The 27,558-nt window shown below is 42.9% G+C and overlaps 1 protein-coding gene across 1 annotated transcript; it reads right to left on the bottom strand.

The window, feature by feature from the left end:
- Positions 1 to 367: 367 nt before the first annotated feature.
- Positions 368 to 27,558, bottom strand: zbtb47b (zinc finger and BTB domain containing 47b). Its single transcript, XM_008306332.1, has 6 exons — positions 27,428 to 27,558; positions 5,261 to 6,637; positions 3,752 to 3,899; positions 3,130 to 3,245; positions 2,352 to 2,496; positions 368 to 976 (listed from the first exon to the last, which is right to left on the bottom strand). The coding sequence occupies exons 1-6, from the start codon at positions 27,428 to 27,430 to the stop codon at positions 531 to 533; spliced, it is 2,235 nt and encodes a 744-aa protein (XP_008304554.1). The 5' UTR covers positions 27,431 to 27,558; the 3' UTR covers positions 368 to 530.

Genomic DNA, 27,558 nt, shown 5'->3' with positions numbered 1-27,558 from the left:
TTATTGCTGGGTCGGACCAGAACCACTCGCTACATCTTGGCAGAGAACGAAAAATAAATCTTTTTGTTTTTCTCATCTTGGTGTGGTTCTCGTTCAGCTGATGACCCCCCCCTTCCCTCCCCATGAGTGAAGATTTAGGAAACTCTTCCTCCCATTTTGTAAAAGACGCTACAATCAATGCATTGTGCAAGGCTCTCGAGAGATGTGTGTGGTGTCGGAAAAATCTCAAAAGAAACCAGGACAGAGCTGTGAAAATCATGAGCAGAAGAGTGATGATGAGACGTCCTACTGGACTCTGAGGTTAGCTATTGTATTCGACAGAGTAAAAAATAACTATTTCTTCTTGTGGTAGGTGTGTGTTTTTATACGAGGCCTCCGTGTAGCCTTTTTTTTTTTTTTTTCTTCAGTTTTTCCTCCTCAGTAAATGCCACCGAGGTGCATCACTCTCCCGCTGCAGGAGTCCTCTTAAAAGCTCAAAGAAAAACAATGAAACAAAAGTAACAAAGTGCTTTCAATGCTACAGAGATTTGTTAGTTGTTGGAGTTCATCCTACCAGCAGAGAACAGGGGAGGCGGTGGCGGTAAATGCGGGGTGGGAGGCAGCCCCCCCATGGAGTGCAGCAGGGGGAGAGACAGCTGGGTGCCGTGGAGGGGGTGGGGGCTGGAGGAAGCAGCGGGCGTGGTCACAGATGTGGCGGGGAGCGCCGTCCCCAGCTGGACCTGACCGGAAGAGTCCACGGCCGGCGAGGCCAGGGGCCGGTCGAGGCCGAGGGGGTCGCTGCCGTCGGCGACCATGGGGTTGCTGACGCGGAAGCACTTCTCCCTGTGGGCCTTGAGCATGTTGGAGAAGCGGAAGCGTTGCCCGCAAACTTCACAGGGGTACGGCTTCTCTCCAGTGTGGGTGCGGCGGTGGCGCTTCATGTTGGGTCGGCTCGTGAAGCTCTTCCCACAGATCTCACAGATGTACGGCTTCTCTCCTGCAGAAAGAGACACAAAGAGGTAAAAAAATAGAAAAACATACTTCCTGGATACACTTTGAGCACTCATCAGAACATTTAATGGCGCTATAATCAATATTTAATATGGACAATGCATCAAATGAACGCGTCAAACGTGAAAGTGGCTGCTCACGGTGACAACCCCTCAGCGAATTATCACCCAACTGTGCAGTTCTTCTCAGTTCTGCTGAACTGCCTCACAGCTTTCGGCACATTGTTTTAATTTATGGCCCTTAACTTTACTGTTGATTCACTCTGAATGTTCCCCATCAGAATTTCTTACAGCTGCAACAGGCAGCTGTTTTCGGTAAAATATGCTCTAAAATCCCACTTCATGCTACCTGCTCAGCGACAAACAGCAGACAGGTAAAATTAACGAGGAACACAGACGAGAATTCAGCAGCGAAAGAGCCACATACAGTCGTCCTCAAATGTATTCATACCATTCCATTAAAGAAAAGGCAAATTTCACAAAAGTCCCTCAGATAACTAGAAATTTTATAAAGTAATAATAAATAAAAAATTGCTAAATTATAATTTAGTGAACTAAGACATTGCTTTTAAATTGTGGTTGAAAATAATAATTAAAAAAACAAAAAACAAAACTGTCCCAGACAAATTAGAGCACTTTGCTGATGAGCAGTGAGCCAAAATCCAAATGTCTGTCAACAGGTGCAGAACTCTGATGGAGAGTTACAGAAACACTTGATTGCAGTGATTGGCTCAAAGAGTTGTTCAATGAAATATTCGCTTGCTGGTCCCATGATGCTTTTTTTTTTTTGGCTAATATTTCTGTTGAACCACAATTCAAAAGCAATGTCATGATTTTCATTACATTTTTATTTATTATTACTTTTGCTGCCAGCACACCCTTCTTTAATGGGAGGGTGTGAATGCATTTGAGGATGACTCTATCTCACTCAGGAATAGGTGGAAAGCAAAACAGACGTAAATCAAAAGGTGATTACTTTTGGACACACAGATCCAAAATGAAAATGATTTCATGTCGGCTAGATGTAGTGAACAGTTTCCTAACAAGCTCACCATGAGAACTTCATAAGGTGTCTGTGTTTACAGCTTGTTTCTGTTGCCTTCAAAAAACTTCACTCTCTGAGGTCTACAGGCCTTTCAGGGATTTTTGCATATTTTGCTTAATTCCCAGATGCGATCCCACGAGAAAAACTCCTCTGAACTGGACAATGCACCATATTATCGCACATAGAAACACGAGCAGAGAGGTTGGCGTGTCAGTCGACCTCAGAGGGTTAACGTCGGTTTAAACCCCCCCCATGCTGTGATTCAGCATCAACACAGCCACGGAAATTCGCAAATATCCTGCGAATAAGTGACTCACCAGTGTGTGTCTTCATGTGCTCGTCGAAGTACTGTTTCATGTTGAAGTCCTTTCCGCACCACTGGCACATGAACTGCTTGTGTCCGATGTGGATGCTCATATGGGAGCGCAGTTGGTATTTGTACTGGAAGCGCTCGCTGCAGTTCTGAAATGGCAAAGAGAGAAAGTTTTACACAGAAACATTTTATAACTGGTGAACAAGAGGGCAATTGGTTAGCTTCAATCAATTTGAAGAAAAACCAGACAAATGAGGCACTGAATTTAAATCTTTCTTGCTGAATGTTAGATGATATCACTCATCATCAGAAAGTGGTTGTTGTTTCTACTCTTACTCTAAGCTAAACTAATACACAACTTCAAACTATTTCTTTAAGCGGTTTATTCTATCAAATATTCCCAAATGCAGCAAAACCACCTTCAAAAGTGCAGGGAGACCGTGCATCTAGGAGTGCGGCGTGGAAACGAGAATGCTGCCAGAAAGAAACACTAATAGACCAATCAATATTCACAGTTTAAGTGCCTAATGGGGAGTATAAAGATAGCCAAATGATTTGTTAATGATCATTTCCCCCCCGGTCTGCTCAGATAGGTGCATCCTGACGCCTTCCTCATCTGGATTTCTTGACCCCCAGCATGAGTATTTGAAAAGCCATAAAAAGTTGATATATATGTGAAATAGAAACAATATTGCAAAGTATTTGAAATGTATCTGAGGTTTGGAATGAAACCCTCCATGCGGGTGAAGTGTGGAGCAGCAGAGTATAAAAGGAGCTCAAACCTCACACTTGAAGGGTTTCTCTCCTGAGTGCTGGAGAGAGTGAACCTTCAGGGACATGCTGCGCTTGAACGACTTCCCACACGTCTCACAGGTGAACGGCATGTCCTTCGTATGGGCTAGACACACACACACACACACACATAAACACACACACACACACACAGTACGAGATAAGTTCGTGCGATTCACTATTGAGTCACTCTTGATCCAATGGCAGCAGGAGGGTAAACAAACAAACTGCATCCCCCCAAAAATAGCATTTAAAGAACAACACTGAGATGCTTTTTGACTGGCTCATTACGCTGCTAAGGACAATGGATGTGTCTCATCTATTAGATAAGTCATTTCCTCTGAGGTTTCCACATCGACCTCTCGAGTAGGAAAGACTGTAAGTGCTTAATATAAACCCTTCCTTAACTGTAGAAACATGGATGCACACAATAAATGAAGTACGTCCGTCCCGTCTGGGAAATAAGATGCTTATCTCCCCCCCAAAAAGTGGAAAAAGGAAAGCAACACCCAAATCAACAACAATCAGTTGGACGTGGAAGAGGAAGCCGAAAGTAACACACAGGAATGAAACAACCAACCGGGGGGGGGAGCTGATTTTACCGCCACTCACCGACCATGTGCTTCCTGACGTGAGCCATGGTGTAAAACTTCTTCTCGCAGATCTCGCAGGAGAACTTCTTCTCGGCGTAACCGTGGACGATCTTGTTGTGCTCGTGTAGCGACCACAGCTTCTTGAAGGCCTTGCCGCATGTCACACACTTTGGAGAGGAAAAAAAAACAAACACAAAAGAGGGCGAAACAGAACGATTTTCTGGAATTATTTGAGGAGATCATTATCTGGAACAGTCTTTACAAATACAACCCAGGTGTGTGTGTTTATACAGATACTTGAGCATTCACTCTAGCAAAAAAAAGCAATTAGAGTCACTAGATTAAAGCAGCAAATGATCTTCAGAACCACAGCAGGAGTCCAGCTGCTCGGTGCAAAGGGGGTAATAGTGGAGGTAGTGAGACATAGCAAAGTTGATTACTGACTGCCAGTTGACTGAGTTACTGACTCTGACCGGTTTTAATGACTGCAACTGTGCTTATACCAATTAGCAACTAAAGAATGATTATATATTGATTAGGCTTGATGTATGTTGTTTATATTTGCATGGATCATCTTTTGTGGGCAAATTAATGGAAATACTTAAAGTGTGCATGTGGCTCAAGCAGGATTTCATTGTTTTTTTTTTTTTTTTTTTACGCTTCTGAACTCCAAATAGTGTCTGGCTGGTTATTTGTTTTCTTTGTTCCCGTCACATTTTTGCTCACTGTGGGCTCATTCTTTTTTTACTGCAATATAAAATCCTGCGCCTCTGTGGAAGGAGCACAACCATGACTAGAAGTGGAGAAAATGTCTCAGAAGTGTCTTCTGAACAGTACGACACAGTTATAATGTCACAATCCATTAAAAAAAAGGGGGAAAAAAAGGATAGTTGAGTTTCTATGATTACTTATTTCATTTAAAAAAGGGATCAAGATGTGCAATATTTTTCTAAGTGCCCACAGGTGTTTAGAATATTGCAAAAAAAAAAAAGAAGTGGTGACTCTACATACTATAGATTTTCATACTTGATCCCGATGTGCTCCGTGCAAACACAGTCTGCAGTTCAGCCAAAAAGACCCTGAATTTTTTGTCTTGTTGGCCACAGCTGGCATAATAGTTGCCCCGAGGTACACACAATCTTTGTTTCTTTTACAGAATCTGATTAGTACAAGTGGCTTATTAAAATTACATTTTTCATGAGACATGTAAAATAAAAGGATTTTGATAAAATAGCATGATTCTAAGCTCAGGACTGATTGTTTTCCCAATCAAACATGAGCATGTCAGAGATGGAAAGTTTAAGGACTGTCGGAAAGTACAAAATCGGACAATTCTCTGAGTTCTGGTTCCGATAAATGGTGCAATTTTGGCAATTTTATGAAGACAATATGTGACGACTGTTACATGACTTTCTAACAAGCATGTCAAAATCTGGTGACGTCACCGGGTCTTACAATAGTGAAAATGGGGGAACAATGCTCGGATTTTTAAAGGGGGATGTCTTTTACCATCATGGCAGAATTGTACCTGGATGCTCTTCTCACAGTCGGTCTGTTGGTGCAGCAGCAGCTCGCTCTCCAGCAGGAAGCGCTTCCCGCAGTTATTGCAGATCTGCATGCGGTTGTGGGTGACGTTCATGTGTTTTTCCAGGTACCAGCGGTTGTTGAAGATGCGAGGGCATTTCTTACACGGGAAGTGCTGCTTCTCCTCCAGCCTCACTTTCTGGCCCAGGCCCTCCGCGTCCAGCGTCCGCTTGCCGCCCGGCCGCTGGTTGGCCAGCGTGGCCTCGGCGAGCGTCTGCCGCATGGAGGCGGTGGTTCCCGCCATGGTCAAGGCTCTGGTGCCCCGCCGGGGTCGATCCATTAGGGTCGGCTGCTCCAAGCCTGGAATGTTTAAGGTGTTCTCCTCCTCTTCTTCATCCTCCTCCTCGTCTTCCTCTTCACTGCTCTGCCCCAACATGTCGCCCCTCTTCAGGTCTTCATCATCCTCTTCCCCAACCGCGTCGTCGTTCTCCACTTCGTTCTCGTCATCGCCCTCTGAGTCTTGCTCGTTGTCGTGGCATCGACCAAATATGGTGGCGGTCTCTGTGGCTGATTTGCCCTCTGATCCCTTTGACACGTTAAGGGTCTGGTTGTTGAGGTTGACTTCAACGATGATCTGGTCTCTGTTGAAGGAGGCATGGCCATCTGCACTCTTCGACTCTTCTTCGTTGCCTTCCATTTTGCACAAAGCAGCCACACCTGTGCCTCCCCCGCCTCCTGAGCCCTCCTCCTTCTGGTAGTACTGCTTGGTCTGGGAGGCTGCCTTTCCGGCCTCCTCCACCCTGACAGAAAACGGGCTGCTGCCTTCCCTCGTGTACACCCTGCCCAGCTCTGACTCCTGTTTGATCTCCCGGTACAGCTGGCCGGGGGGCATCGCTACAGCAGCTGGGTCACTGCTGCCAAGCCCTTCCTGATTGGCCATATCTGCACAGGTGGTTCTCAGCGAGTGGCTGCTGATGAGGTCGCGACAGGAGGCTGCGATGTCGCTCATCTGGAGCAGGGTGGCGGCGTTGAGCACGTCGCGGACTGTGCGGCTGCTCACCAGCAGTTTGGAAGTGTAAATGAAGTTGAGGATTTGCTGCAGGCCCTGAGAGGTCAGAGCGTCCAGTGACAGGTCCACCCGTCGCAGCTGTTTGCTTTGGGCGAAAAGAGAGTGGAAGAAAGGGCTGTAGGCTGCCAGCACACCCTTGTGGGCCGGGAAGGTGCTGTGCTGACGCACCAGAACGATGTCAACGTCACACAGGTCAGGCTGGAAGAGGCGCTGCTCGTTCAGCCTGTCCATCAAACAGGTGAAGTGCAGAGCCACATCCTCCACCAGAGAGAACTCAGCAGAGGGGAAGTCTGTGGTCTTCTCCACTATGAGCTGCAAGAGAAAGTGAGAATGACAAGGACTGAGACAAAAACATTCACATAAATATTACAGTAAAGAAGCTTATCAAGTCTCACTACTGTTCTCAAGAAGCTAAATATGCTAATTCTGAGATGCAAAGTTTATTCTTGACCTTGGAAACCAAAATTGTAAAAACAATCTCGCCACAGAGTCCATATACGAACGGTTCTGGAGCTTTTCATCGCATTGCATGATCTTAATTAGCTCAAGTTTGTCCACTTGTCATGGAATTGTGCATTTAAGCCAGTATGGAAAAGAAGTCCTTTAAGGGCAGCGAAGTCCTTAACTAAATATGCAAAGTTTTGCTGACTGAAGCGAACTGAAAATAATCAGGCTGCTGCATTGCTCAATGACACGGAGAAGCCCTGTGGGGTCTCTGTAACTCAGGGTGCCTCAACGGGGATTTGTGTTTTCATAAAAATCTCCTTTGGACAGACGATTCTCTGTTTTTGTGGATCAATATGTGCAGCTTCTCTCCCACAGAACCTAAAATCAATCATTAATGGGATCGTTTAAAAGTCAAGGTGAGACAGTTTGTGAAAAGGGATCAGAGCGGTACACGAGTGTTCAAAGAAAGTGCATCACCCGATAATATTCTATTGTCTGAAAGTAAACGGCAGCATTTCTGACAGACTGACGCAGGTTGTACTGCATCAGCTGTTACGTTCAATGATTAAAAAGTGAGATCATCTGCCAAATGTTAGTTAGTCTTACCTGAATTATCAATAAATGTCTTTGATACCAGTGTAGTTATGGGTCATAAGTTTTTTTTAAAGGTGTTTCCATTGTGTGTTTTGTGTGTGTTTTCTTCTTGAGCTGTGTGTATGTGCATAAAACCCCACCGTATGGAGGGGTGTTGAAACTATCCAAAGTTATAAATGCTGTGCTGTTTGGCATGGGATGATGTAATGTGTTTTTCCTTTTAAATATGAACATTAAAAGAAATTAAATTTCACCAAAACATTAATTTCTGGCTTTTTTCTTTTTTTGCACATGCAGATTCCTTTCTAGACCCTGAATGACCACGAACCGGATTTTTGTTGCGGATAGAAAGTAAGAAAATGTCCAATATTGACACAATCACAATCAATTAACAGACTTTAAATATATACTCACATTTATATATGTTTGAGTTATATTAGGAAGGGAAAATGCTAAATATATCAACACTGAGAAGCAAAGTTTGTTTATTGGTCATTGTTAATTCACTTTCAAGCAATGTGTTTAACAAACTAGTTAGCAGCTCACTGTGAAGACGCCACTTGACTCCACACCACCAGCTGTGATATGTTCTCTGCTACATGTGCTGCAGAGTATTGAATGGCGTCTGAGCCACTCTGCTGGACAAAGTGTGTAACGCCATTTCTAAATTACCCAAAGCATCTTTTTCTACATTATATTCAGTACAATTCTTTGTTTTTATATCACTGCATGCGCGACAGCATAGATATCAATACTGATGAATCTGTGACAGGGCTGCTTATTTATTTCTTTTGTGATCGTTCGTTATTGGTTAAATGTTTAAGCTGATAATAAAAAGTGATTTAATAACAGCTGATTTTAGTCACCCGCGACCCTAATGAGGATTAAGCGGTGTATAGATAATGGATGATTTTAGTCACATGACGTTGTCGATGCTCTGTGCCAAAAAAAATAGAACATAAACACTGCTGAGATAAACCCTTGCAGCGATTTTAATGTATTTATGGTGACGCTAAACGCACTGCACAAAGTCACGGACTGCAAGCAAGTCTCCTGATACAAGTGAGTGAAAAATCAAAAGGTGTAACACTCAGCGCTCTGTGCAAGGTCCTCAACTTCCCAAGGTGGGTTTATTTTAGCACAGGAAGGGCAGGGTTTCGATCCAGACGGGATGTGAGTGGGGACAGAGCAGCAAACAGAACGCGCACACACATACAGCAAACACACACACACACACACACACACACTGACATGCATATGTGATGTGCAACCATGCACAAAAAACAAATGCACGCACACACACACACACACATTGACACATGCACACACAACAAACACAAACACAGTGTCTGGTCTCTCTGCAAGGACTGACTGGTCTGTGCATTGGTATTCAATGCCATTTCCCCCCTATTAGCCGGCTCTCTCAGCACACCCACTCACAACACTGTCCCTGAGGAATGACGAATTATGCACACGACAAAACACGTCCGGAGAAATAATTAGGGAAACCATGCTGAATAAATACTAACTAGCCCGCCATACAATTAATGGAAATTATCATTCCGGGCATCTTGTGAAGGCAGAAAGGGACGAGTATTGATACAAGCCTCAGAAGTTGCTGTGGATGATTCAGCTGTGAGTCATAATTACATCTCTTATTTTTGAGTATTTATTTACAGTTGCACATGCCGGGTTCAGACGTACAACAAAGATATATTAATAATTAACCCCCACAACGACTACAGTAGTAGGACTCTTAATGGGCATGAATGACACTACAATGTCTACTTTAATTGTCCTTTAAATTAAAAAATATACGTACTTTGTCTCTCCCTGCCGCCAAACATATTTTCTCTTTAAGATCAATGAAAACGACTTTTCATTGTTCGGGCTGGAAAATGGATTTGCATTTGGGCCTAACCTTGAAAATCTGCTCTGTTTGAAGAATTCAATTATAGAGTGTTAGATTTATTCATAGTTTTGAGCTGCTAAATTGGACTCTGAGCTAGAGGAGTGGAGATCGGGTTATCTCTCCCCGTGCAAGGCTACAGACATCACCCAAGGGCAAAACGCAGCAGCCTTAATCAGATCAAGTGTAAGTTGCAGATTGGAAGTTATGCTCCTTTAGCGATAACGATCTGCTTCTTCTTCTACTGGGATTCAAATAGGACAATGCAGTCAAAGATTACATTCTGGAGGACGAGTATCAAGACATTCAAAACATCCACAGCGACATGTTATTTTAATTTGTGTATACACTTCACATTCTTTCAAACAAAGCTGCGCGAGCACCTTAATTCCACTTCCTTTCCACCTGTTTGGAATCACAGTGTCTGGCCGGTCATTAGCGGGTGTGTAAATTTGTTCCCGGGGATTTGAACGGTGTGATTTCAAATGCAAAATAATGATGTTTGCCATATGCACCTATAAAACAGGACCCCAAATGAGTTCCCAAATGACTTCGCTACTGTCTGCACGGCTTGTGGAATGCGCAATGAGTCATTTTGAGGACAAAAAAAACATTTTTGCACACACAGATTTATGTTATTCACAGAGGTGTTCTGTAATTTCCTCTCCCTGTCAGTTTTAGTCATTTGCTCGCTCTCAAGAAGCATGTTTTAATTGCATTTTTATTTATAACGCTAACACGTGGCAAAAGAGCTTCTACGCCGCCACACAAAAACAAGCTACTCCTTCTTTACTTGTCTTACGTGGGTCATGAGCTAGTGAGGATGACTTTTTTTTTTGCCTGGAAGCTTTAGACTCCATTTTTTATGCAGCCACCAAGTGCACATTTAAGGTCAATTTACATGTGTTTCTTTGTTTTAAAACTAAGTAGATGGAGACATTAGAAAGTCAGACAGACTTCAGTGAGTTGGTGGTAATTCTCTACCTACCTACAGCTTATAAATGATAAAGCACGCATGTTTTAATCTGTCTTTCTGCAGCAAGAAACATTCAAATATGGATGCTCCAAATGTCTCTGGGGCTTCAATCGGGGGAATAATTGCATTATTTTCATCCAGACAGATGCTTCATAACTATTTAATCCAACAGCAAATAGTTGTAGTTACCATGCAGCTGCTGTGAATGTCACACCACGCATCAAAGACAAAGCCATCTTGTCGCATTTCATCATACTGTAGCCAAACAAATTGAGTGAGTACTTTGGATTGAAAGACTAATCTGACTCCCTCGATCTCTGTTTGTCATTACCTCCCCTTCCCTCCCCTCCTCTTTTCTTCCTGCCTCCCTCCTTTTTTCCTTGGAAATGTCAGGGAGAGAGCTTGTTTGCTGTCATTAGAGGGAGCGCCACCTTTAACCAGCCTCTCAGTCAGATGTCTCCCAATACATTATTCATATGTGGCCTGACCTGTGACAAACACACCGCGGGGGGATTACTGACGCACCCAACAAGAGGTGTCATTTAAACTGGCTTCAATCAAAGCTTTGCACACGCATCATTTCATCATCTGCCAAACACAACAGTGCGAGGGGATCCTTTTGCATTGTAGGGGCCTCAGCGGGCCTGTTTCACAAGGCAACTCTCAAGGTTGATGCATTTCAGTCCCGTAAAAGCATTATTCACATTGCTGGGGAGCATTTATATGCCCTTTACGTGATTTAGAAGCTGGGGGTTGTCATTACAGCTCCGTGCAGCGTTTGATGCCGTGGAGCTTCAGATCATGTGAGTAATTCGTGATCATAAGATCATCCTTGCACTGCGGTGTGTTTAAGACCTACGCTGTTTGCCTAAATGGAGCAGGTGGAATCTTTTAACATTGAAAGGTCGCAGCTACTTAATCACTGATCCAACCTGATTATATTCAAAGCAGTGATGGCTTTAAGCACGCAGGCAGCGGGACTCGGCCATTGGTTGGTCCGTGCACCGCTTTAGTCCAGTTTCAAGGATTTCTATAAGATCATTTGCAAAGTTGTGCAGAGATTCATGGTTCCCAGAAAATGAATCCTGCTGATTTCAGTCATCCTCTGACTTTAATTACAGTACTTACTTACTGAAGTGACTGGCACAATATTTATTTTTTTTACATTTATGGCTCCAAGATGATGACAGATGTTGGTTTTGTTTTGTTTACAACAGCACGATTTATTTATTTATTAGATCCCCATTAGCTGCTGAACTTAACAACAGCTACTCTACCAAAAGATTCCACCAAACATAACTTCTTTGTTAAACCGGTGCCGAAGTCGTTACTGAAACTAAAGCTCAAAGTACAACCAACATTAAAACTTAATGAAGGTGTACCTGCAGGTCAATTTAACACTATGATTACAGACTTTTCTGCTCTTGAATTGTTGTTTTCTTGTTTATTATTCCCCAATTTTATCTATTTTGACTGTAATCTTGACATCATTGTGAATCAGGGCATGCCCAGTGATTCCTTGAGATTTAAATAAAGGTTAAATGACGCGCGTTTACACTATGCTGACAATGCATCTTTGCTTGCTGTTTTTTTCTGAGGCCTGTACTACGAAGCAGGATTGAAAGTTAGCGAGGTGACTTCAGGTTTGTTTTCAGGGCTACGACGGTGGTTCACTACTTACTGAAGTACGTCACAATGGTAACTCGTGCTGCACACTTAACCAGCTCTGGAGCAGATAACAGATCAACTTGCACAGCTGGCCAATTAACTTTCTTGGAAAATAGTATCACCATTCTTAGAAAATCCTGTCTTATTTGCTATATACGGCTTTGTCGAGGGATATAATCCTAACACAGAATCTGATCTGAACACTAAAGCCTACTTGTTGACCTCATAAGATTAGCTGTAAGTCTACTTACTGGTTTGAATTGAATTGTTCTCGACTTGCTCTGGAAACCATTTCACATATTTAAGGTTGCAGCTGAGCTCCTTACATGTTACAAATGAGATTGAATGTGAGATTACTGAATTCATCCTCCACACTTCACCACTAGGATTGTTATATTTTAATACTTGATTATTCACTTTTTATGTCATGGATTTGTTGTGGGTAGCATAAAGGGGCCACATCTGTAACTTTGCTACACAGTCTTGTGATTGGTGATTAAACTGAATTTTGAATCTTAAAAATTAAACCCACATCCAAGCAACTTATACTATAGTCAGATCTGCTCATGTCTTACTGATAGGGCAGTGATACTGATAAGCCTCTTGACAATAGGCAGCTTTTTGCCGGATTCCCTCCTGGTTTGGGGTGCGGAAGCATAACCGGACAGTTGTGTTGCTTTTAGTCTGTATTATAATTTCAAATTATTGGTTTTTAATTATAGTTTACCCTTCTTGTAATGAAGGTGCGCCTCTAGACATGTCCCTGTTTGCGAAGGATGTTTGGGTAAAATGATGTACCTGCTACTGTTAACCAAACAAGCCTCCATATTCTACGTGGACTAATGGTGAACAACAGAAACAAGAACGGAGGAACCTGCAAAACTAATGACCCTCCCATTAGTCTCAGCTGTACATTGTGGAAAGTGCTAATTGGCCAATGTTAGCATGTTAATATCATTACAGGGAACATGGTAGATGTTATACGATCCAAACATCAGCATGTTAACATTATCATAGTGAGCAAAAAGCACAGAGCTGCTGACATGGCTGTAGACTATTAGTCTTGTTTTACTGCATTTTCCATTCAAAATATGATACTAATTGGCCTGATGGAGGCTCTTTAATTAAATGTCAAACTCTGAATGTCTACAGTTCATACAAATACAAATCCAGCTATTGTTTAACTGCTCTAATGGGGTGCTTCATTAGAGGAAAAACATTTCACTCAGCTATGTGTCAGATGTCAAATTTGCCCAAATTTGGAAGGATGAGGCATTTTGTGAAGATAATCAGGCATTTTTAAAAAAAAAAACTGATGGCAATGCTTTAATTAAAATTCAAAGTTTCAAACTCTGAAACTACTTTACCACTAATCCAGTTTTGATGAAATTGTGATGAACGATGCATAGAGTTACAACTTGGCCCAAGAGGAGGCTGCATCATTCATGAGGAAGGAAAAAAAAAAAACAAGGTTTTGCTAATTAGTCTAGTCGAGTTGGTGTTGTGTAAGTTCTCTTCAGACGGTGGTCAGACTCAGAGGTACAAGTCAAGCTCACGGTTTATGTGTCAGTCAAAGTGACTAAAAAAAAAAAGTGTTGAATTCTCACCCAGCTCATCCATGTCTGGGCCGGAGGTATGCTCTTGGCAGAGCTTCGACTCCTGGACCTGAGCCAGACGGAGCCGAGTCCGAGGATGAAACTCCTCTTTCTAATTTTACTTTCACTGGTGAGAATGCCTCGTCTCTCCCACACCTTTTCACTGGATGGTCTGAGCAGATTTACAACCCTATAAAGTCTCTGTCACCGTGCAGCTCGACAACAGACTGTAGATGTGCCGTGACCTCTGCAGAGCTGCCATTTTAAAAGCTCCCCTGCCTGTTCATTGTAATGTAGTTATCTGTAAAAATGATTGGAAGGTCTCCTGCAGGGGTGGCACATGCAGATCTTAAAGACCCCTGTTGATGAAAAGCAAGTTTTTTTTACATCCATATGGTGTTTTTCATATGCAAGAAGACGTATAATGAGTGAAACAAGCAGTCAGCACCATGACTGAATATTTTCAGCTTAAAACTGCATCATAGCAACGACAGTCTCAGAAGCACAAATTCAGACTTCCTGGGTTTCCTATGTCACAAACCCAAGGAACCAATCCCGTCAGCTCATATTCTGAGGCTTTACTATTCTTTAGAATTGGCTTCTAACACGTATAGCTGAATTAGTCTAATGTTATAACTTGCATGTGCATAGCATAGAGGAGCTTTACAGTGTTTGTGCAAAGCTGTAGGTGAGCTGGTGTGCTCGAGCTGCAGCAAATGGAAAGAGTCGAGTTGAGAGCTAAGGAAATTCATAGATCTGCACTTTCTAAAGGAGGTAAAGTTACATTTAAACCATTTTAAAGCAAGACGGGCTTGTTAATAATGCAAAAAACTTCAAAATAAGTAACTCTGATACACCGAGATGAGCTTTTAGTGGTTTGATCGATGATCTTTAAGCAGAATCCTGACTAAACCTCCGTTGTGTTCATCCTTTTCTGCATTTTCTCTGACGACATGTTATCCTCCTCGAGTCTAATCCAGTTACTATTTTGCACACACCCTGATTTATGAGCAGAGAAGCAAACAACATCCACCTCGGCTGTCTTGTTTGCCTGCTGACCGGTGAACAGACTGAGCCATTAGCAAGGGCCAATGTCAGAGCACAGCACAGAGTCATGGACGCATCAATAGTGCGAGGGAGGGCAGGTTGTATTCAGGCAGGAGGGAGTCCCACGGGGAAAACACTGCAGGGGGTTAAAGCTTTCTCTCCGTCTGCCTACAGGCTGCTCAGACTGAACTCAGTGTCCTCTTACATCAGCTACTTTAAAACAGACACATTTGACTAGAGCTGTGTGAAAAGGCCAAATAATCACTTTCTTTTGTGTATTATCCGACCAAATATATGCCTTTCCAGTTAGCTACATAATCAATCTTGGATAAATCACCACCACGTCTGAGTGCAGCAGCTCAAATTAGTACTGATATGCGAGCATGTATGGCATGCAAAATATTACGCCGTGTGGAATGAACAATGTGGGGAATTAGGCATAATTAAAAGTGAGCATTGCTAACAATACTATTGATTGCTGACTTACAGCTGAATTATTTCTGTTGTCCAAGGTAATGACTCGCAAACGAACAAGTTTGCGATGTGCACAACTGAATTTCTGGGGATAATATGGGTAAAAGTTGACACACTTTACCGCCTTTGATTATTTTATATATGATTTTGCGCACATTTAACACACAGTAAGATAAATCGAGGAATTCTTGGAGAGTATTTTTGTGATCACTGCCATTACAATGTCCAGAATAGTTTTCATTTTATTCAGAGTCATTGAAAACAGAACAAAACTGCAATATTTGCTCTGTTTACATGGGAACAAAATTCATTTTTTTGGTTGATAAATAACATTTTTACTACTACGTTTAATAATTAGTAGTTATTTTATCATTCATTCAGAATAAAACTGAAATGATTAATTTATTACCTCATCAAAAAAACAATAATCTGTGATCCAATTAAAAATTTAAGGCATTTTTTAAAGCAAAAAAGCCAAACATTTGATTATGCTGCACCTTTAATGTGGTGTGTTTCTTTGCCTTACATTATGCTGAATTGAAAATCTTTGAGTTTTGGACTCCTTGTCGAACCAGAAATGCATCCTGAAGATAGCTTTGTGAAACTGTGACATTTTAACATTTTATAGACTCTAATTATTTGATTGACGGCAGATTTTTAATAACGAATATCACTGTAGGTTGAAGCCCTAATTCTGTCAGTTGAGATGCGTTTTTATTACATCACAAGATCATCAACAATGACACTGATTTACACTATAGACATCCCATCCCAACCCAACTCAGTCTGACCTCTAAAAATCTCACAAAATGCTCATTAAATTGAGATCATGTCAGGTCTTAAATTGTAAGACCAACTTGCAACCAGCCAAATGTCAAACTGTCTATATGCACAGTCAAATCTCTGCACTTGACACGAGCATGAGAGAGTAAAAAAAAAAAAAAGATCGCCCAGCTGTCCACACACACACGAAGACACCAATCACATGAGAACATGTGCGGCCTCTTCGTCACCCACTGGGGTGGTGCAGGGTCAGGGGGGGTGTGACGCGCTGCTTCCACCCACAGAGCACTTCAACCTACAGTAAAGAGCACACTCAGCAGCCCTCTTCGCAGCGAGGCCTCCTGCTGAGGGGCCCGGCGCTGGGCTCGGCGTGACTGACACCCGGAGGAAGGAGAGTGGGCACCGTGTCAGGCCTCATCTCACTCACTGGCATGGAGATGGTAGGAGAGCGGTGCCCACCCCTACACACACACACACACATACACACACACACACACACACACATATCCCTGAGTCATCATCAGTGCAGTCGAGAGCGGAGCATGACAGGCCTGAACGCAAACTCTCCACAAAGAGATCACCCAGTTGCAGCGGCAAGTTCGGTCTCCCAGTAACGTCAGAGTACGTTTACGTGGCGGGAAATGGATCAGCTCACGCGTAAACACAAGCAAACAGAACGGGACAAGGGCATGTCATCTCTGGCGGAGTCCAATCAGACAGCCATTAAAAAGTCATCAGGGTAATGACTGACACTGTGTCCTCTGTGTGCTCACCAGACCAGCCCCTGCTGCTGACGCCAAGCGACAGGTTTAGTTCCCGAGATGCTGAGCCAGAGATGTAAATTCTGATTCTGTTGGGAAAGGCATCGTGGCATGGCTTAACACTCTGGTGTTATCTAGTCTAGGATACAGGCTGGGCAGGACTGGCATGGATGGAAAGTTGTCTGCCAGCCTGTCTCCCTGATTTCAGTGTTTGCGCTTCACCACAGATAGACTACTGAATATGCCAACCAGACAGAGGCCCAGAAGAACAAGGTCTCAAGGGTCCACTTGGCCAAAGCGTCCATAGTAAAGTGTCACAATTTTAGTTTGAGAGGCAAATCAAATAGCTACAGAGGATCTATAACATCAAAGAAAGCCAAAATGACCACAAAGGGACACGAACAACTACAAATAGACACAAAACAACCACAAAGAGGCAAAAAACTACATTTAAGAAGCACAAAGTAGCCACATTGATATCTTAACACAACTACAAAGACACAAAAAAGACAAAACAGCTGCAAAGAGACGTAAAAGACAACGGGACACAAAGCAGACACAAAAAGGCCATAAGAAGACATAAAGGTGGCACATGGAGATCCAAAATGACTACAAAGAACCACAAATTTACCACACGTAGGCTGAAAACGTTCACAAACTGGCATCCAAGGGACACAAAATGGCCAGAGAGATTCAGAACAACCACCAAGAGACACAAAATGACTTCACAAACACACAAAACAACCACCAAGAGACACAAAATGACATCAGTGAGGTAATAGCTGCACAGAGATTAGAAATGACTACAAAGTGGTGCAAAATGACTTTAAAAATGCCCAAAACAACTACAGAGACACAAAGCAGCCACAAAGGGATGCCAAATGGCTTCAAAGATACACAAACTCACTGCAAAGAGACAGAGGCATAAATCAACTACAAAGAGCTACAAAACAGATAGTAAATAAAATCAAAGAGATGGAAAAGGGCCATAAAGAGGAAGGAAACAACTACTAGGGGAAGCAAAGAGTTGCAAAACAACTACAAAGAGATTCTAAACGAGTGCAAAGAGACACAAAATGACCATCAAGTGATAGAAAACAACAGCAGGTGGACATAAATCCCCCACAAAAAGAGTTTCTGTCTTTTAGTGCATCTTGCCCTCTTGCGGGAGCAGTGCGGGGCCTTTTACATGTCTGCGCCCAGGGGCCCGTTGTCTCGTAATCCATCCATGTGTCTCGCTGAAGATATCTCCTCCGTCTGCAGTCTGCACTCCCTCCTCTCCTCTCTAAATCCAATCAGCACAGAGACCCAGCACTGACCTTGAGGTGGAAGAATATACCGTAGCAGACGCACGAGCACATCCACCCACACGTCTGCAAACCCCGAACACCCATGCACGCATACCTTCAACATAACCACGCCAGCGAGCAGGAGATACAGAAACTCGGCATACATGATGACACTGCCGATGAATAAGGGGATCTAAATGTGAGTGGACTCGTGTTATCCTGTTATCAAACATGTTGCGCGGACAACCCAGATTGGTAGTAGCACAAGTGACATGGTCTCTCTTCTAACAAGGCCCATGGTGATCATCACAGCACTACGATACAAAAAAAACGCTAATAAAAATCAATGTTCGATGACTAAAGGGGGAGCCACAGCGGCGGGTGGCATCGCGTTCACCGCCGAGGTCAAACACAAGCACGGTCACATGTAGAGCCACATTAAAGTAATGCTCACCGGGACGGCACCGTTTATCGGATGATAATGGTATTAAGGCTGAGGGTTACACCTTGTGATATTAGGCTATGAGATTATATAATCCGGTGAACTAGTGGTGCGTGTGATGGCGATTGGTGTAAAATCAGTCATCCTCGATTATCAGAAAGCTGTTGTGTGAATAACTTAATTATTTAAAGTACTTTCACCAAAAATGCCAATATAGTTAAAATGATTCAATGTTGAATGAAAACTCAGAGCAGAGAAAAACAACTAGAAACTACTTCAGTCTCCTACTTCACTTTTTTCTTTTAGAGCAAAATGGAGTTTAAAAGATGTGGGAAAAGTTTCACCCAAAGATCAAGAATCCTATTATTAAACAGAAACATCGAGACAATTCAGAAAGCCCCACATCACTGTCAGTGAGAACACTTTTTAATTGCCGTCTTTCTACAATATCTGAGCAAGAAAACTAAAGTTATGGAAAGATTTCAGTTCAGGTTTTCTGAAAAACTAAGAAAAGTCATTTAAGTTGTTTTTATCATGGTTACAGTTAAAATGTTTGAACTGTGGGTCGGTGACAAGATGTTGACTCAAAGTCCAACAAGTTACTCATCCATCCAACCCTGGGCATCCTTACGTTCCACCTTTATATATAACGCATACCTGTCCTGGCACTGATTTTATGTTGATCACGTGATGCAAAATCGTCCAGTATGAGTGTAATTCCTAGATTGCTGGGCTTAGTCAGTTAATCTTGACCTCTGCTCCGGTAATTATGGACATTGTTTTTGAAATCTGTCTTTCATTATCCACCAGTCTTTATGCAATGGAAATAAAAAGGGGGAATTAATTGTTTTTAATGATCTGCATTTATTCATAAACTCGTCTTAAAATGTGCAGAGAAAAAGAACCCGTTTTAACTTACAACACAGAAATCCTCGCGTCGTTCTCGTTCGCACGGCATACACCAATTAGACACTCGCAGCGAAGGTTGAAATAAAGCATGTGTGTGAACCCCGAGGCTACTGACATCAACGAGAACCTAACCGGAGTCAGGAGTTTGCAAACCTGGAGTCCAATTAACGGAACACAACTGGAGGTGTGGGTTAGAGGTAACGCTCAAGCTTTGGGAGTGTTCTGTTCACAGGAACCATGACTCACAAAAAAAAAAAAAAAGAGATGTCAAAAGACTTGTGCTGGAAAGCTTTACACATTAATCGCAAAGAGTTTAACTGTACTGATCCGTAGACAGTTAGACAAAATGGCTATAAATCAAGTTAATTTACTGCTGGAGGTCCCTTTTTTATATGTAGGTGTCCAGTAAAGAGGACTTGAAAACAAAAGTCAAAATGAGGTGAACTAGAAGCCCAGGGTAGGGATCAGTAGAGCTGGTTGACAACTCTGTTCATGAGTCTACCTCGTGCAAATAATTGAATAGACATGGCATCCATGGCAGGACACTCCAGAGGAAGCTGCTTCTGCTGACCAAAACACTCCAAATTTGTTTTGTGAACTTATGAAACTATGGCTGAACTGTTTGGGAGTAACATCTACAATATAGGGGCTGCAAGGTGGCCCTGGTGGTTAGCACCGTTGCCTCACAGCTAGAAGGTCGCCAGTTCGTGTCCTGGTGACACCCGGGATCTTTCTGCGTGGAGTTTGCATGTGCAGGGTGGGTTCTCTCTGGGTTCTCCAGCTTCCTCCCACAGGTTAATTGGTGATTCTAAATTGTTCGTAGGTGTGAATGTGAGTGTGCTTGGTTGTCTGTCTCTAAGTGTAGCCCTGTGATAGACTGGTGACCTGTCCAGGGTGTCCCCTGCCTTCACCCTAAGTCAGCTGGGATAGACTCCAGCCCCCCCCCCCGGCAATTGAGGATTAAGTGGTGTATAGATAATGGATGGATGGATCCACCAAATAAGAGAAAACATACCACAGAGAAACACTATCAAGACATCAAGACACGAGATGCTGCACAGTGACCTAAAGATCCGAAGCAGAAGAACGACCCCCGAACTTTGTACAGGTCGGATCCACAGCTCCAGGAAACACTCGATTAAGGTTATTGTTGTTAAAGGAAATTAAATTCCAATGTACTTATTTCCATCAGCACCGGGTGTGTTCATTAAATATACAACAGATTAGAATTGTTGTGTTATTACTTTAAGCACATTGTGTTTGTCTACACGTGTCACTTAGGTGAAGATAAGATCACAGTTTATGAGCAATTAATGCAGAAAAAGAAAAAAAAAATGAGGCAATTCCAAAAAGGTCCCCTTGCTTTTTGTTCCCACTGATTAAGTGCAATGCTAAATCACGGACAAAAATAATCTGCCATTTAATCAATACTTAGAATAATTGTTCGTTGCAGCCCTGGTCCTGATGAATATTTGCAGATCTAAAGAGGAAAAAGCCAAGTGAACTCTATATGACTTAGCTCAACAAGCTGAACTGCCTAAACACATGAAAACCGAATGAGATTCCAGGTAAAAATGTACAGCGAGACCATCACAGATACAGCAAGAGGCAAATCCCAAATTACTTTACAATTTGCTGCTGGTTATACAGTTTTCTCTTTCCACCACTTTAGCTAATTATTTTATTCCCTTCAGCCTATTAAAACATTTAACTTTCTTAACCACGGCATTCACTGCTGGCTGCAATTAATAAAGACAATATTATCAGCATTAGTGCTGCTCTAATCCCAGACATCCAATCTCCCCTCCACACTGTAGGCTTTTCCCTGTCCTAATCTAGCAGTTTGGACTGGCCCCAGCCTCGCCCTGGTGGAGCTCCACCAGCCTCCGCCATTAGATTTAAACACATTTCCATCTATATGTTAATGCAAGCACAGGTGACAAGCCAATCTACAACTGATATGCGTTTAGCCGAGCATGAAATTGGCGTGCACAAACAAAAATAAGGATGAGAACACGGCATGAGCGGCATCTCCTCGACGTACAGTACATTAAAATTTGACAGCGTGAGCGGGATTGCCTCGGCTGCATGATTTGCGAAAGTCCTTTTAGCCTCTGAACAAACTGGACGACGGTGTGTTTTTATCAGTTTGGTGAAAGCGAGGACGAGAGTGTGAGTTGTGTGTTGCCTGCTCCCCCCCTGCTACCCCCAATCAGAAGTGATGCTGAAAGAAGACATCAACCGCCGGTCGTCTGGAGTTGAGATGACGAGCGGTTGGATAATCAAAGGAGCCTGCCTGGAGGCGGAGGGGGGGAGGTGGTGAGGGTAGAGGGTGGAGGGTGGAGGGGGTGGGCAGCAATGAGGTTAGAGCGTCCGCACTGAAGCTCTGCCAGGAAGCTTGTGTCTGGGCCAATGAGCTGGGAGAGGAAGCGCTGAGTCAGGAAGCCTGGCCAAGAGAGGGGCCCGTGGTGCTGGCATCTCCTCCTCGCACACACGTTACAACGCTTCACACACCACCGCTCTGCTGGAGTCATAACACACTGTTCCCAAGCCAGCGCCGTACCCGCCCGCCGTGCATGCATTCATCAGTAAACACGAGGGATGTGACACCAAATACCTGTGGCACAATAAAGTGTGGAGGGTTTGTGCAAACACAGATATTTCCGTTCTGTAACGTGCAAAAAAAAAAAACAACCAGAGTATCAAGTTGCACAAAAATCAACTCGCGAGGTGATTGAATCTAAATTTGTCTCCATCAGCGATACAAAGGGTGAAAGATGCACCTTGGAAGTCATCTATTAGAGACAATAGATAACTCTGATGTGCAGCGGAGAGCAGGTGCAGACGTACCCGAGGGCTATTACACAGGATGAAACTGTGATATCTTCATTATCCCTTTCATAGCATGACACAAAGAGAGAAGAGGCTAACACAAGGCTCTAAAGAACTCCTTATCGCAGGAATCTCTCTGCTGTGGCGATGCTGTGTGTGTGTGGAGGCAGTTGATATGTTTGATGAGAAGGTCAGAGAGGACAGAGAGGAAGAGGGGAAAAAAAAAAGGTAGAGGAGGAGCGACGGCATTCTATAGCCACAACCAATCAGTGGATGGCAGAGTAATGGTGAATATGAGCTTAAAGGAATAGTTCCACATTTTTTAACAAACATGTTTGTTTCTTTTTCACTTTGTGGTGAAGTGTTGAGGTGACAAAACTGACAAAGTTTAGCCTGGCACCGAAAAATAAAAACCAGAGGCCGCGAAATGTGCCTCCAGCACCTCAGCGAACGGCCGTTTTACTGGGGGGGCTTTGTGATGGACTGTTTCTTGGCTGGGAGCAGCAACCTCCAACTGGTAAGTCAACAGAGCCAAGAAGGCATTGTTGGACGGACAGCGCTGTGCAAAAGTTTTAGGGACTCAAAGTTAAGCCAAGATTCTTTCAAAGACAATGCCTGAATAGCTCTTATTTATTTAATAATATACTTTTTAAAAACTGCACGCAGAAAACGCAAAATAAAAATCAAATATTTGGTGGGACCACCTTGTGTCTTTACAATAGCACTGTTCCTCTTTGCTACACTTTTCAAGAACATGTTCTGTGGACTGTCTGTCTTCTATCTTTTGATATAACCTCAAGTCTTGCATATCCAGACCGATCGCCACAGGCCTGTGAGCTCTGTAAAATGGTCTGACTGCATATCATTCTGCTATAAGGGACAAAATACATGCACTGGCCAGTTTGTATTACTTTAAACCAATCAAAGTTGTGCTGGGTGGTGCTAAGCCCAGGATGCAGCGAGGACGCCCCGCAAAATACTGTGTGTGGTTGTTTCGGTGGAACATTTACACACAAACACTGCTATTAAAATGCCGAGTACACCAAAACAACCAGGCAGGCCTGCCATTTGCACGATCAAAACTGTTGTCAAAACTTGCAATTTTCAGTGAGGCTGTTTTTGATTCCAGTAGTAAAGAGGATTTTGAAAATGTTGACATGCAGGTAGTGGAAGAGGAGGAGAAAGCTGTGAGTGTACATCGGGTGAGTCAGACTCTGCTGTCCCAGACTGACTCTGCGATGTTGAGAGCACGACTCTGTGGAGACCATCTGTTGCAGGACTGCTTGTGCTTCTTGCTACTCAAGGTGGCCCGTCGGACCGATCTGGTGACTCCCCGATGGTGCTGTGTGATGGATGCACATACAAGCATGTGCAGCGCCTAACGTGTTTGCACAGGACTCCGAAGCCACTTACAATCTGGGTTTTTGTGTGCTTGCGGATTGCCCCTGCTTGTTGTCTTTGTGCTAAGCTAAGCTAACTGTCTCCTGGTTGTAGTCTGATATTAAACACATGAGAGCAATGCCAAGCTTCTTATCTGCCTCTTGGCAAGAAAATAAATGTTTTTTTTTTTCTCCCAGAATTCAATATAATTTAACTTGATTTGATTTAAATAACGCAGGTTCACAACATAGATCATCTCAGGAGACTTCTCATAGTAAGGTCAAGACCTTACATAACATATTATATAAGGTCAAGACCTTATGTAATATATCATAGAGAGAAACCCAACAAATCCAGAGATTGCCTTTGAGATAGCACTTGACGACAGCAATAAGAAAAAAACTCCCTATCAAGAGGAAAGAACCAGACTCAGAGAGAGCATCCGTCTGCCTCGACCAGGTAGGGAGAGGCAAAACATGTCAAACTATCCCCTCCCACAGAAGGAGTCACATTCAACAAATGAGTTATTCAGATGACAAGACGGTGTAATGAAGACTGAATGTACTCTTCATTTTTGCAGCGTGCACATTTCTACCACAGATAAGCAGCTAAAAATGGATAATGATGTCATCCCTGTGTAAAACCCCAAACATTAATCTGCATCTTTGACAAATATTTGTGATGACTATATCAGATCAAGGATCCCTACTTTTCTGCTTGGCAAGTCTCTGGAAACAGCATGAAAACTCATTCCCATCTGCTTTAAAGCTCCTCCTAAGTCTCTCGCTTGCTGGCCTGAATTCAGCTAAAAGCTATAAGAACACTTTAGATGGGCCGCCTTTTTTTAAACTCCCTTAATATCTCCAAATGCCTGACAATGAAAGGCTAATAGAAATCCTCACATCGAGCTTTATGAAAAGGGAAAAGCTGTTTGGCCTCTTTGATAATGGAGTTCAAAGTCTTTTTTTTTTTATCGTATCACAGGGTTAAATTAGAGGTAACTGTTTTTGCAAGATGCAAAGACACAAATGTCGGGCTGAGAAACAATAAAAAATGTGGATTTATCCAAAGTGCAAAAACAACCTGAACTTACTTCAAACACGCTTGTGTCATTTGAACCAAAAAGAACAAAAGAAACCTTACATAAGCCCAGCGAGTCTGACCTTGCTCGCCGCTCGGCCTTGTCCACTGTTCTTAATCTCAGGGGCATAAATTAGCAGCACCTACAGTATGCTCGGAGTTTCCAAGGAGAGCGGCCTCCTAGCAAGAGGGGCCGAGGATGTCTGCAGGAGTTTGTTGCCGGGTCGCGGGGAATGGCTGCACTTGTCACAAAGACTAAAGGCAGTTTCCTCGCTCAGCACCCAGAGACAGTGAAGCCTCAAAGTCAAGGGTGGGCAGGAATGCCCTGAATAGGCAGTTACGTAAAACTCGCAGCACCCTGAGAGGATAGAGAAGGAGCTACTCAGAAGCTCACAAAGCTGACTGAAACTCAGCTGTATCACAGCGCCAAAAAATGTACAGTATAAACATCTTTACAGTGCACGAGTCTGAGGCGCATTTACATTTACACCAGCAGAGAAGAACAAATGCAATCTTTTCATGTGAACAAGAGCATGAAGACAGCAGCCCCCCCCGAGTGGAAAAAAGTCCCCCAACCCCTCCTACTACTACTACTAAACAAAAGTGAAAGATCACTTTGTGGTAATTTTGCATCTCTTTCTAGTTGTATTCTGCATCATTTTTGTTGTTTTGTGTCTCTTTGTTATTCATTTCTGTCAGCTTTTTCTAATTCTGATCCCTCTCTGGTTGTTTTGCATCTAATTTTTTTGACTAATATTGTTTTTTTTATTAATATTATTGTGCATCTCTTTGTAACTGATTTGCATATCCTTTTGTCCCCCTTGTGATCATGAGTATTTTGTGTCTATTCATGTTTGTTTTGTGTCTCTTCGTGATCAATTTCTTCCAGCTTTTTCTTATTTTGATGTCTCTGTGGCTGCTTAGCATCAAATTTGCACCCTTATTGAGGCTTTTTGTGATTATTTTGCACCTTTTTATATTATTTTGCATCTCTTTGTAGTTGTTTTGCATTTTCTTTTGGTAACGTTGTGCCCCTTTGTGATCATTTTGTGGCCTTCTGTGTCTATTTGGTGTCTGTTAATGCTTGTTTTGTGTCTCTTTGTAATCAATTTCCATGTGCTTTGTCTCATTTTGATCCCTCTCGGCTGTTTTCCATCCAATTCGCACCCATATTGACTGTTTTTGTTGTCACTTTACATCTCTTTTTTTTGTCATTTTGCATCTCTTGCGAATTATTTTGTGTCTTTATTAATCGTTTTAAGTCTCTTTGTCGTCATTTTCCATCTCTGTTGAAGTCTCATTGTGAACTTTTGCATCTCGTCATGCTTGTTTTGCGTGCATTTGTACTAATTTTGCATCTCTTTGTGCATATTTTGATTGTTTTTGGTCCCTACGTGTTCATTTTAAGCCTCTTAGTGGCAATTTTGTATCTCTAATCTTTTCGGGCCTTTTTGCATCTATTCTTTTTCATTCATTTAGTGTCTCGTCGTGCTTGTTTGTGGCCATTTAACTTTCTAACACGCGACATTAACCGTCCCTTCACACTACGGCTCTGGTCCAGGGGCCCATATGCCTTTGCTGCAGGGCCCATTCAGTAATCCATCCATGAATAAGGGAGTTTATGAGATAAAACGTGAAGCTATTGATTAGAAGAAGGAAAAAAAAAACACAAAATTAGCTAGGACTAATCCCCTTTTGATGTCAACAAAGTAATTGCAGAAATTATCTGGGGCATGTTTACCAAAACAGTCAAAAGATACAGTATCTCCGATCACCGGTGCATTCGCCATGCACACTTTGCACTTTATCGCAGTTTGCTCTGAAGCACTTACAAACAAAACGGGGAGAGAAAAAAAAAAAGAAAAGGAGTGGGGGGGGGAGAAAAACACAGCAATAGCCAAACCTCCCTCTCTCCCTCTTTTTGCTCCCACCAGAAGCCACCCAGCGAGCACCAGGGCTAACCCTGCTGACCTGACCCAGATATTAACCCAAGCCTCCAGATGTGAACGCGCGCTGGGATTACTCCACCACTGCATCAATGCATCAAGCTCCACATGCTTTCCTAATGAGGCATCCTAAAATGACCCTGGAGACAGAGCCGACTGTCTGCCTCGCTATCTCCCTCTATTCCCACAACTCTGCCTCTCTGTCACAAGTCCTCCTCATGTCTGCCTGTGTGAGGGCGAATTAAAAAAAAAAAAACAACAACAGCAGGGCAAAATACAAGTTAGTCAGGGACAAATATATATGAATCAGACATTCCCCTTAAAGCAGCTGACCTCATGCAGCAGTCAAAATGTATAACATTTGAAAATATGCAGCAAAATATTAGGAATGTTCTGCTGATGTGCTTTGCAGGGCAGCTTCATGCAAACCTAACACAGCTCTATTTGAGTGCAACCAAATAAAGTTATCAAGCCAAGCAGAGTCACATCTCCTCTTCTGCTGGACTACTTCATCCCCTAATGTATGCATGAATGTCTGACAAAACTTGTCCTGCAACAGAGGCTGTCTGGCTTGCAGGAGAAAAGCAAGAGGTTTACTTTAGTTTCACTCATCCTGTCCACATTTGCACCAGCAGTCACGACCTGGGTCTCTTTCTTTTTTTTTTGCAGAACCCTTGATATGAAAGAATTTAACTCCTTCTCTGCATCAATGTAGCTATTGTAGCCATTGCATTCTTTCGGGCAGCTTCAATTTCCAACTTGTGCCATGTCGGCAAGTTCCAAACTTCACCGCGAACCGTACGAGGCACAAAACGCACGTATGACAGCCGGTGGCGAGGGATCGTGATGAGGCGCAAGTGTGGCAAGTTTGATCGGCCTGCTAAGTAGCTCCAAATTTGCAAGAGATCAAGAAGGGGACACAAAATAAACAAAAAAAAAAAAAAAAATGCAGCGCTGCTCCGTAGCCTACCATTTTGATCCAGCGTTTCGAGGCTCAAAGGAGTCCCAGAATAACTCCTTTCGCACCAGTTTCCCCTCCGCCATGAAAATGACCGTTGATTTGTCACATTTCTTCAGTTTTTGCCTGCTCCCTCAATCTTT

The sequence above is a fragment of the Stegastes partitus genome, unplaced genomic scaffold, assembly GCF_000690725.1.
Source record: "Stegastes partitus isolate 25-593 unplaced genomic scaffold, Stegastes_partitus-1.0.2 Scaffold3643, whole genome shotgun sequence".
NCBI classification, from domain to species: domain Eukaryota; kingdom Metazoa; phylum Chordata; class Actinopteri; family Pomacentridae; genus Stegastes; species Stegastes partitus.
The sequence above is the reverse complement of the archived record's forward strand: the minus strand, read 5'-3'. Positions and strand labels throughout refer to the sequence as shown.

What these genes read in the sequence shown, in the direction of transcription:
- zbtb47b (XM_008306332.1), bottom strand. An exon ending in AGAAACCCTTCAAGTGTGAG is followed by an intron (nt 2,497 to 3,129) that starts GTTTGAGCTCCT and finishes TTGCCATTTCAG; the next exon opens with AACTGCAGCGAGCGCTTCCA. An exon ending in GCACATGAAGACACACACTG is followed by an intron (nt 977 to 2,351) that starts GTGAGTCACTTA and finishes CTCTTTCTGCAG; the next exon opens with GAGAGAAGCCGTACATCTGT.